The sequence below is a fragment of the Nicotiana tabacum genome, chromosome 19 (genome assembly GCF_000715075.1).
Source record: "Nicotiana tabacum cultivar K326 chromosome 19, ASM71507v2, whole genome shotgun sequence".
Lineage (NCBI taxonomy): Eukaryota > Viridiplantae > Streptophyta > Magnoliopsida > Solanales > Solanaceae > Nicotiana > Nicotiana tabacum.
In genome coordinates, this window is record NC_134098.1 from 133,726,943 (window position 1) to 133,739,559 (window position 12,617).

Consider the following 12,617-nt stretch of genomic DNA (forward strand, 5'->3'; position numbering starts at 1 on the left):
TCCGCCTCCACCAATAGTGCTGCCTCAAATCCTGATACATCTTTGCGGCGCCTGGATGAATAGAGTACCACGAACTATGAGCTTCCTGGAGAATCAGCTCACGCAAACTATCTACATTAGGTACACATAGCCTGCCCTACATTCGTAATACACCGTCATCTCCAAAAGTGACTTCCTTGGCATCACCGTGCTGAACCGTGTCCTTAAGAACAAGCAGATGTGGATCATCATACTGGCGCTCTCTGATGCGATCATATAAAGAAGACCGAGAGATCACACAGGCCAAAACTCGATTCGGCTCGAAAACATCCAATCTAACAAACTGATTAGCCAAGGCCTGAACCTCCAAGGCTAAAGGCCTCTCTGCTACCGGTAAGTATGCTAAGCTGCCCAAACTCTCTGCCTTACGACTCAAGGCATCGGCCACCACATTGGCCTTTCGGGATGATAGAGAATGGTGATATCGTAATCCTTAAGCAAATCCAACTACCTTCACTGCTGCAAGTTAAGATCCTTCTATTTAAACAAATGTTGTAGACTCCGATGATCAGTATATACCTCACACTGGACACTGTACAAGTAATACCGCCAAATTTTAAAGGCATGAACAATAGCTGTTAACTCAAGATCGTGGACTAGATAATTCTTCTCATGTACCTTTAACTATCTGGATGCATAGGCAATCACCCTACCGTCTTGCATAAGTACTGCGCCGAGACCAATCCACAACGCGTCACAATACATAGTATAAAACTCTGAACCTGTAGACAACACCAATACTGGAGTTGTAGTCAAAGCTGTCTTGAGCTTCTGAAAGCTCTCTTCACATTCATGCTACCACTTGAACGGAGCACCTTTCTGGGTCAATTTAGTCATAGGCAATGCAATAGATGAGAAACCCTCTACGAAACGATGATAATAACCGGCCAAGCCGAGAAAACTTCGAATCTCAGTAACTGAGGATGGTCTGGGCCAATTCTGAACTGCTTCTATTTTCTTCGGATCCACCTTAATTCCTTCACTCGACACTATATGTCCCAAGAATGCCACCGAACTAAGCCAGAACTCACACTTAGAGAACTTGGCATAAAGTTTCTCCTCTCTCAGCCTCTGTAATACAATACCCAAGTGTTGTGCATGCTCCTCTTGGCTACGTGAGTACACCAGAATATCATCAATGAATACCACAACAAATAAATCAAGATATGACTGAAATACACTATTCATCAAATGCATAAATGTTGTTGGGGACATTGGTTAACCCAAAAGACATCATAAGAAAATCATAGTGGCCATAACGAGTCCTGAATGCCGTCTTTAGAATATCCGAATCCTAAATATTTAATTAGTGATACCCAGACCTCAAACTAATTTTGGAGAACACCCTCGCTCCCTGAAGCTGGTCAAATAAATCATCAATACGTGGCAATGGATATTTATTCTTGATTGTAGCTTTGTTCAACTGCCTATAATCAATGCACATCCGCATAGTACCATCTTTCTTTTTCACAAACAGAACCGGTGCACCCCAAGGCGACACACTAGGCCTAATAAACCCTTTTTCAAGGAGTTCCTGAAGTTGCTCTTTCAATTCTTTTAACTCAACAGGTGCCATACGATACAGAGGAATAGAAATGGGCTGAGTGCCCTGTACTAAGTCAATACTGAAATCAATATCCCTGCCGGGTGGCATACCCCGCAGGTCTACAGGAAATACATCCGAAAAGTGTCGCACGACCGGTACTGAATCAATAATAGGAGTATCTGCATCAACATCTCTCACAAAGGCCAAATATGACAAGCATCCCTTTCCAACCATATGTTGGGCCTTCAAATAAGAAATTATCCTGCTAGGAACAAGATCTAGAGAACCCTTCCATTCAACCTTTGGCAACCCAGCATTGTCAACGTCAATATTTTTACGTGATAGTCTAGAATAGCATGACATGGAGATAACCAATCTATACCCAGGATTACATCGAAATCAACCATACCGAGTAATAAGAGATCAACTCTGGTCTCCAGTTCCCCAATAGTTACTACACACGACCGATACACACGATCCACAGTAATAATATCGCCCACCTGTGTAGATACACAGACATGTGAAACTAAGGACTCACATAGCATATCCAGATAATGAGCAAAATACGATGATATATATGAATAAGTAGAACCAGGGTCAAATAATATAGAAGCCTCCCTGTGGCACACTGAAACAATACCTGTGATCACAGTGTCGGAGGCAACAACATCTGGCCTGGCAGGAAAAGCATAGAATCGAGCATGCCCGCCACCTGATCGGCCTCCTCCTCTTGGGCGACCCCTAGCTGCCTGACCCCCACCCCGAGATGGTAGGGCGGGTGGTGTAACTCCCACCATCTGAGTGCAGCCCCAGAAAATTGAAAAGTAGTGAATGAGACCCCACTGGTCTCCAGAATACCTATTTTCATACAAGAAAGTGCAAATTTCCTAACAGTTCCGCAACCTCTCGAAAATAAGTACAGACGTCTCCGTACCGATCCGCAAGACTCTACTAAACCTACTCATGACTTGTGAGACCTACGTAACCTAGGCTCTGATACCAACTTGTCACAACCCAAAATCCCAACCTGTCGTGATGGCGCCTATCTCGATACTAGGCAAGCCGATAATCTCGATAAAATACAATTTCTCTTGAGTTTGAAAATACAATAATTTAATACAATATAAAATCTCACAACTAATGATATGAACACTCCCCAAAATCCAGTGTCACTGAGTACATAAGCATCTAATATGAATACAAGTCTGCAAAATATAGTCTATAATAGTCTGAGACCAAATACAGTAAACAAAGAGATAGAGAAGGAGAGACAATATCTGCGGAATATGGCAGCTACCTCAAAATCTCCTGAAAATCAACCGCGCGAAAGGATCAATACCCACTATGCCCGGGAACACCTGGATTTGCACACGAAGTGCAGGGTGTAGTATGAGTACAACCAACTCAGCAAGTAACAATAATAAATAAGGAACTGAAGTAAGTAACGAGCTACACAGTTATGGTTCATTTCCAGTAATTCCAGCAAAGAATAGACATGCTATCAAATCTGGCAGTTTAATGTCAAATCAATTTTTATACAGTTCCTGTTCATGTAATCCGTATATCAACAATCTTTTAGAGATTTCACTACAATGACAGATAGCAACTAAGTGCAACAACAAATGAAAATCAAGTACAACCTCTTAGGACAACAATCACTCACTGGGCTCCCAGCCCTCATCACTCCCTGGGCTCCCAGCCCTCATCACTCACTCTCAATGGGTACTCGCGCTCACTGGGGGTGTACAGACTCCGGAGGGGCTCCTACAGCTCAAGCGCTATAAACTGCACGGACAACTCACGTGTTGCACGGACAATTCACGTGCCATAATATAAATATCTGGATCTGCACGGCCAACTCACGTGTTGCACGACCAACTCAAGTGTTATAGTATAATATAAGGATCCGCACGGCCAACTCACGTGCTATAGTATAATATAAGGATCTGCACGGCCAACTCACGTACTGCACGGACAACTCACGTGTTATAGTATCAATATATCACAATCAGGCCCTCGGCCTCACTCAGTCATAAATCTCTCCAGTCTCTCGGGCTCTTAATAATCATGAAATCAGGCCATACAACAATGATATGATGTATCAATAATAATAACAAAGACTGAGATAAAATGTGAAAGTAAAAGCTGAGACTGAGTACATACAGCATTTAGCAGGCAATTCAACAAGTACACGACCTCTGTGGGTCCCAACAGTACTATCACATAGCCTAAGCATGATTTCTAACATGATTTACCGTCAAATTTTATCAACACATAGAGAGCATATAGCTAACAACAAATTATTCAACTTTATAATTTCCCGGGACGGACCAAGTCACAATTCCCTCGGTGCACGCCCACACGCCCATCATCTAGCATGTGCGTCACCTCCAAAATAATCACATGATACCAAAATTCGGGGTTTAATACCCTCAGGACCAGATTTAAAACTGTTACTTACCTCAGAGCGTGAAATTCTTTACTCTACTATGCATTTGCCTCGCAAATCGGCCTCCGAATGCCTCGAATCTAGTCACAAATAATTCATTTCAGTCAATAAAATTTATTGGAATTGATTCCATAAGAAAATGCTAATTTTCCATAAAAATTCAAATTTTAGCTCAAAAATCGCATGTGGGGCCCACGTCTCGGAACTTGACAAAAGTTATAAAATACGAAAGCGCATTCAACCACGAGTCTACCCATACTAATTTTACCAAATTCTGACCTCAACTCGACCCTCAAATCTACAAATCTTATTTTCAAATTTCTAAGTTCCAATCTCCGATTTACACCTCAAAATCATATAATCTAGTCGGATTGTTCAATGATAATTCAACATTATGGAGTAGAAATGATCACAAGGGACTTACCTCAAGTTTTCCTTGAAAATATATCGAAAATCGCCTATCCTCAAGCTCCAATTTGTCAAAAAATGGCGAATGGGACGAAGTCCCTGTTTTTATAATTCTGCCCAGACAACCTCGGTTCTGCCTTGATTTTAGCCTTCGATCGAGGTCCTCGATCCTGGGTCTCGATCCTGGGCCTCGATCCTGGGCCTCGATCGTGGCATCGATCCTGATCCTTGATCGGCCCTCGACCCTGGCCTTCGATCATGGCCCTCGACCCTGGCTTTCGATCATGTGTTCGACCCTGCCTTCGACCATGGCCCCCGACCCTGGGCTTGATCATGGCTTCGATCGTGGCCCTCGACCCTAGGTTCGATCTGGGCTCGATTCTGGGAGGTTCTGGGCTTGATTCTGAGAGATTTCTGGGCTCGATTCTGAGAGATTTCTAGGCTCGAATCTGGCAGAAGAAATTTCCAGCAAAAGGAAATTGCAACAGTTGTTATAGTTCAATATTTGGTCCGTTAACCATCCGAAACTCACGCGAGACCCTCACGACCTCAACCAAATATACCAACAAGTCCTAAAACATCATACGAACTTAGTCGAATCCTCAAATCACCTCAAACAACGCTAAAATCATGAATTACACCCCAATTCAAGCCTATTGAACTTTAAAATTTCTAATTTCTACAAAAAACGCTGAAACCTATCAAATCACATCCGATTGACCTCAAATTTTGCACACAAGTCATAAATGACATAACAGACCTATTAAAATTTTCGGAATCGGATTTCGACCCCGATATCAAAAAGTCAACCCCTCTGTCATACTTCCCAAAAATTCAACTTTTGGCATTTCAAGCCTAATTCCTCTACGGACCTCCAAATATTTTTCCGGACATGCTCCTAAATCCAAATCACCATATGGAGCTATTGAAATCATCAAAATTCAAATCCGATGTAATTTACATATAGGTCCATATCCGGTCCACTTTTCTAACTTAAATTTTCAATTATGAGACTAAGTGTCTCATTTCATTCCGAATTCCTTCCGGACCCGAACCAACTAACTCGATAAGTCATAAATCAATTACAAGATATAAATTAAGCAGTAAATAGGGGAACAATATTATAATATTCAAAACGGCCGGCCGGGTCGTTACAAAAACATAACAGTAGTCAACTTACTGGAGAACACAAAGTTATTATCTTCTAAGGGTGATTTCATCTAGAATACTATATTCAGAGAACCTTTGAAATTCTTGACAAAGTTATAAGTAGTAATAAAATATAGAAATTATCATTTATAACTACTTCTGCAACCATTTAGTGATAACAAATTGATAAATAGCTTCCAGAGCTATTGCAGGAGTCTATTACTTAAACGGTCATTCAACTATATGAAAATTATTTATTAAAGTCATCTTTCTTTCGTTTGTAACAGAAAAATCACTTAACTATGCCTATAACACCCATAATATCACTCAACCAGATTTCTCAAACTGTTAACTGTCAACTACCTATTTTATCATCTAAATTATTAACTTTTATCTTCTTCCTTTTCTTTTCTTTTTTTACTTTTTAAAATATTATAATCTTTTCTCTTTTTAATCTACATTATGGACTTACCTATAGAACAACTATATTTTATTTATAAAATAAAAATAATTAATTTTCTATCATATATAATGTCGGAATAATAATATACTTGAGCATAATATTCAAGAATATATAATGTATATTATAAAAATACCTTTATTTTAAATAATTATTTTTTATATTACATGCATGGAATATATATATTATAAAACTTTTGTTTTCTTTAATTCTCAATTATGTGAATAATTTTTTTAGTTTTTGTTGTTAATATCAAAATTATTATTACGAATAAATTGTACTAATTAATTTTTTTACTATACTCAACATTTTATTATTCCAACATTATATATGCTTAATTACTATTTTTATTTTAAAAATTTCTAAATAAAATTTAATTTATTCTATAGGTAAGTCCATAATATAAATTAAAAAGAGAAAAATTATAATATTAAAAAGTTAAAAAAATAATAAAAAGAAGACAAAAGTTGATAATTTAGAGGGTAACATAGGTATTTAGCAATCAAAAGTTTGGGAAATCTAGTTGAATGGTCTTCTAAGTGTTATATGCATAGTTAAGTGACTTTGCTATTACAAACGAAAGAAAGATGATTTTATAAGATAATTTCAGATAGTCGTGTGACCATTTGAGTAATAGACTCGCTATTGCAGATAGCATGTTTCAAACATAAACAAAGAGAAGCAGATAGTTAACCTAAAAGGCTAAAACAAATCCAACACTACGAGGAAAAAAAAAAAGAATCTGTATATTAGAATAAAAGAATCCCCATCATGATTGAGCGGATACAAGGAAATAAATAAAAACAAGAGAAAAAGAAAAATACATACCAACACAGACATGAGGAAAAAGATGCAATCCTTTGTTTTTGTTTTCTTTACTCTTTTCCTATTGTTTCAAGAGCTTTTAAATTTGTAAATAATTTCATGATTGATGAAACGTGCAAAACTATAACACTCCAAACTGACTCCATCCATCCATATCATCATCGTCATCATAATCTATAAAGTATGACAATCTCTCATAAAACTTAAAAGGAATCTAATTTATCAAAAATCAGCATAACATTAAAAAGCTTAATTAGCTCAAAGTAAGAAATAATTATGAGGCAAGTGTATCGAAATAGTGTTGAAACAAATGCTCATCCCAACAGCAAGCTGGAAGCATATTACAACTAATTACTGACAAGACGATCTGCATGCATTCCTTTGCAAGCAAAAAGGCAAGGCGTGATGAACTCAAAAAGGTCAGAGTTGTTGCAGCTGGACACTATAGTTGTTACCTTCCCCGTCTTAAAGTCATAAGTGCAGATAGATTTTTTGTCCCAGTTCCACCGAGAAAAGCACAACTTAGATCTCCTACCTACTAAAACTTTTATCTGTTCTTGCACAACCTCTTTCAAGAAAGGTAGCTTAATGATTAGTTTTGCTTCAGCCCATTTGATCTGCTGCTTGTTATAATCTTCTAACACCATGACATGAACTTCATCTTTTACAACTTTAGCGAATGACAGCTTTCGCTTCCAAAGTATGCAATCATCCTTTGAGTAGAAACCGTTAGGAAAAGTAGTATGACCAATGTAGCTGTCATTCACCATATCCACAATATCAATTCCTATATGGGAATTAGTTGTATCCCACATGCTGTAAGCAGTTCCTATTGCATCGACAATTTTAAACAGGGTGCTATGCCTACAAATTCGGTTCTGCAATATTGTAGTTTCTCCTCGGCTCTCCTTCGGCAAGTCAAGGGTTTGCCACGAATAGGTACCTTCTTCATTCCGAAGATCAAGAACCTCATAACCGAGCGGCAATCCTGGGTCTCCAATTACATGAATTACAGAGAGTAACTTCAAGAGTTGGTTATCTGTGTCCACCACCATGTGCATGTTCAAGATAGGATTTTGTGAATCCGGAATTTCAAGAATTTGATGCATTTCAGGATTTCTTATGCGGTAAATAAAATTAGGAGAAGAGGCGACCCAGCAAATAAGGTACTCCAATATTAAACCGATTGTAGATAAGATTATGAATCCGGTTGCATAACTCTCTATCTCTAGCGGCTTTTTGTTAATTAGCACAGGGCAACGCTTAAAATGAAGGCAAATAAACTGAAAATCTTGAGTTGTAGCATTCCAATGCTTGCATACACATTTAAATCTTAGCAATGACTTGACTGGCAAATAGCTCAACATCTCAAATATGATTTCCTTTAGAAGGAATATTGAACTGGACGTTAATATGGTCATCATAATGACGCTAGACTTCTTCTCTTCCACTCAGCTTGAACCCCTAAACAAGGCATAACACAAAAATATTTGAAGTTTTATCAACTCGTACTTCATATAGAACGAAACTGATAAATTACTTAATTATTCTATTATTTTCCGGAACCCCTCTTAAGGTAATAGATTAAGGACAAGCATTCCAAGTTTATAGTCCTCTTACCTTTTTTGTATCAAGAAAAATAGAGGAGATCAGTGATCATAGTTAGAAAATAAGGGGAAAATAAACAAGTTTCTCTTATTAAGAGTAATGTTTACTGTCAACCATATGTCAACCATATACCAATTGGAGAGTTAATTCCTGGTCATTCATGTTATAAAAATTACACAAGAAAGTCACTTTTGTTTTTCTTAGGACGGAAAAAACATCGATATTTGCCTTTATATCTCAAAAGATGACTATTCACACTATCTCACTATAATCATGTCATTTAAAATGCTTATTTATACAAAAATAACTCACTTTTCTCAATTTTATTCCTTAATTGTGACCATCTTTTAAAGATGGTCATAAATAATTTTCAATCAAAGTACTAGTTCCACTGATCTGTGACTGACATTCTTATTTCTTGTTAGTGCTTTGAGAAAGTTTTTTAAAGATATTCCATATTCATTTTAAGATATAAGAAATTTAGAATCTTATCAATATATTGTCATTCCAACCCAGCAAAACAAGTTTTTTTCTTTTTAATTTGTCATTTTATTTCGTCGGTCTAAATATCTGAAAGTTTGACTAGCTTTTTGTTCATTAGAGGTCAAGCTTCAAATTATATATCACAGGACTTCGATTAATGGGATGGCTTGTCGGAACTGACAAAACCTTCCGCTATGGTAATAATCTTTCCTAATTACTACTAAATCTTATATTGCCTTAATGACCATTATCATAATAACCTTTTGAAAGTGCTCCTTGAAAAACAGTGATTTAACATACATTTTGGATCTTGAATCGAATTGTTGTGGGTTAAAAAATAGGTCTTGTATAAATAGGCATTTTAAATGACATGACAAATAATTTTAGCGAGAGAGTTTTAGTAGTGACCATTTTATTGTCCTAAAAAAAAAGTGACTTTCTTGAGCAATTTCTAAAACCCTAATGACAATAGGGGGAATTGACTCACCAATTACCAGGCATCATGGGACAATATTTCAGAGAATTGTACTTTCAATAGAAAACAAATTAGCAACGACAGAATATGGAAGAAGAAATAAAAAGAAAAGGAATAAAGTTCAGTGGAAGACATACCTCAAACTTTTACCCTAGTTCAACCTGAGAACGCTGAATCATTAAACAAAAAGTATGTTAGAGTAGACATTAGCCCTATATTTATATAAATTTCGCATATTTTGGCATCCAAAATCAACACAAATAAGGACACCGAATCCAATACCAAGAAGGATTAGACAGCTGCTGCCGAAGATGATGGGATGACCAGAGGACTGTGGGTTCGGTGAGGAATTTACGGCACAAAGCCCTTCGAATTTGAAGTACAGTTGTTTCAGCCAGCTAGCCCATTAATTTGGGCTTGGGTTAAGGGGTACCAAAATTTACGTGTCCGGAACCTAAGTAGCTACCTTTTGGACTCTAGAGATCAAAATAGGTGCCAAAATTGGATACAATTTTTCTATGTATACTATAATAGAAATTTATTTATCTATTTTCTCTAGGTTTTGTAGTTTTCAAAAAGTATTTAGATTTTTTTACAAACTATATGTATTCCTCCTTAAAAAGCTCTCACCCCATTATTAGCACCTTCAATTAAGGGATTGAATTGTATCCTTTTCTTTTTTTTCTCTACTCCCCTCCCTCCCTTTTCTTTTACGCAGATCTGGAAACAACTTCTTCTTCCAATATTATTTCACTAAATTTTTTCTTCCAATTTCTCGAAAACTCTATACAAGATACTCACTTCTGGTATAAGAAACCACAAGAAAAATCTTGAACCAAAAAAGAAGCCATACTCGCCATAGAAACGGAACCAAAGAAATGGTTATTTTTGAACGGTAACATTTTCTCAAAATGGGATCCTACACAATTTTGAAGATCCATCACAGTAATTATAGAAAATCTGAAAAATTTCTACCTATACACGTTACTACTCTAAAAGCTAATATAATTCTGGCACAAGATTGTATTATACTTGTATCAGTATTGTATCAAGTATTCTTTCATGTATTGATGCATCAAATACAATTCAAATACAAATTTGATACAATCCTGAAAGAATTCTTACACAATTCTGATACAATTACGATACAACTTAAAACCAACTCTAAACTTAAACTGATACAATATCGTATTATATTTGTATTAGTATTGTATCATGTATTATTTTAGGTACATGTTGTGATACAATTATGATACAATTGTGATACAATTCTTAATTATGATACACTTTTGATCTTCATCTTTTTCAAGTTTCAATCTAAAACATCCACCTAAAACCAACTCTAAACTTAAATTATGATACAATATTGTATTATAATAGTATTAATATTGTATCAGAATTATTGATATATCAAATACAATTCAGATACAATTATGATACATTTATCATACAATCGTAATACAATTCCGAAACTTCTTCTTCCTCGAGTTTCAATATGAAATTCTACCTTAAACCAATTTTAAACTTAGCCAATCTCCCTTAAAATTGAGATATGAACCCTAAAGAATATTTTTAATTATTTTCAAGAACACCATGATCACGCCCAACTATGCCTTATAAAAAAGACTAAGTGGTTGTTGCAAATATATTCCGGTTAAAAAATCTGGAATCGAATCCCACAGGGAATCAACCTATTAAGCACAACTACTAGACTCGCACAAATTCACGCAATCAATATTCAAAAATATTTAAATAACAAGTTGGATGTTTACTAACTAAATATCACGTAATGAAAATGCAGTAATTAATAACTAACTACGAACAAGTTGTAGCCAATAATTGGAATGATCTAAGGTTATGATTTCCCCTATTGTCGGAATCATTTTCTCTACGTTTCCTATAAATTTGCCTAACTTTTCTCTATCGATCATGAGCGCTCTGAGTGTCGTAATTCTCTCCCGAGTAACTACCATAATTTATTAGACATATTCTTCTGAATTACGCTAGCTGGCACTAAGTACGGCTCACTCGGATCGCACCAAGGTTTCGTTATTCCTAATCCCACCTTTAAACCCTCCGTACTGATCCCTCATATACGTTAGGAGTGATGTTGTTCAACAACGACCTAATTATGTACTCTCTTCCGAGTAATATACACTAAATAGGCACAGTTGATTGAGAGCTCTTCAACCAACCACAATAATAACGTAGTGAACAAATAGAGAAAATACTACGGCAAATCTATATTAACGTAAGAGGAAAATCTTCCTCCAATAGGTTCCATCAAATTCCTAGATCAGGAGTTTAGCTACTCCTACTCATAGTAACAATATCCCAAGTATTTTGCATAAATAAATTACAAAGTAAAGATGAAAAAAAGTAGAAATCGATGATTCTATCTCCCAACTGGTGTTCCACGAGCTTTTCTTGCCTCCGGTCGCAAAACTCCTCCAAAAGTGGTGTTTAATGTCTATTTATATGTGTAGAAAAAGACCTAAATGACATAAGCCAAGTCCTAGTCAAACCATGAGACGAAATAAGCCTTCAAAATCCGGATCAGGCTCACCTCAGACCGTGCCTCGCGAGGTACAACGCGAGATGCACCTCGCCCCAGACCATACGACGCCTGCCTCCACGCGAGCTCGACATCGCCTTATCCCTCGAGTCGCCTGCTCCCACGTGAGCTCCAAAGCTTGCCTCGCCAGCTTCCACGCGAGCTCAGATGCTTTCCTCGCCAGCTTCTTCATCTTTTCACTACTTAATTCATTCTTTCTTCTTTCCACTATTTTCGAGCACACTTATTACTTTAAATATTCTTTTTGATCTAATTTCATCTTCATTGTCCCTACACATAAAATAGACTCCATTACGCGTAAATAAAGTGTAATTTAACATTAAAGTACATAAAACGTAAGGTAAATAATGTAATAAAATATGAAATTATAGCCACACATCACACCCAATCAAAAGAAATCACAAATTCGTAAAATCCGGATATCTAATTCAAGCTTCAAAACTTTTTAATGGTATGTCAATGGCAGACCAAACTACCTGCAATTTCAGAGATAATGTCGATGGATTTGTCAATTGGTGAAATTTATTCAGAGAAATATATGATGCTATAATTTTAGAGAGATAATAGTTTGATTTGTATGAAAGAGAGAAAGAGAGAGAG

At 36.5% G+C, this 12,617-nt stretch overlaps 1 protein-coding gene across 2 annotated transcripts; it reads right to left on the reverse strand.

Annotated features, from left to right (window-relative positions):
- Positions 1–7,073: 7,073 nt before the first annotated feature.
- LOC107771610 (uncharacterized) lies at positions 7,074–9,898 on the reverse strand. Of its 2 annotated transcripts, XM_016591023.2 has the most exons (3): positions 9,725–9,898; positions 9,580–9,612; positions 7,074–8,340 (listed from the first exon to the last, which is right to left on the reverse strand). In XM_016591023.2, the coding sequence occupies exon 3, from the start codon at positions 8,298–8,300 to the stop codon at positions 7,224–7,226; it is 1,077 nt and encodes a 358-aa protein (XP_016446509.1). In that variant the 5' UTR covers positions 8,301–8,340; positions 9,580–9,612; positions 9,725–9,898; the 3' UTR covers positions 7,074–7,223. The 2 variants fall into 2 exon arrangements, with proteins under 2 accessions (XP_016446509.1, XP_075094761.1); XM_075238660.1 differs by having other exon boundaries at positions 9,580–9,786.
- Between the last annotated feature and the right edge of the window lie 2,719 nt (positions 9,899–12,617).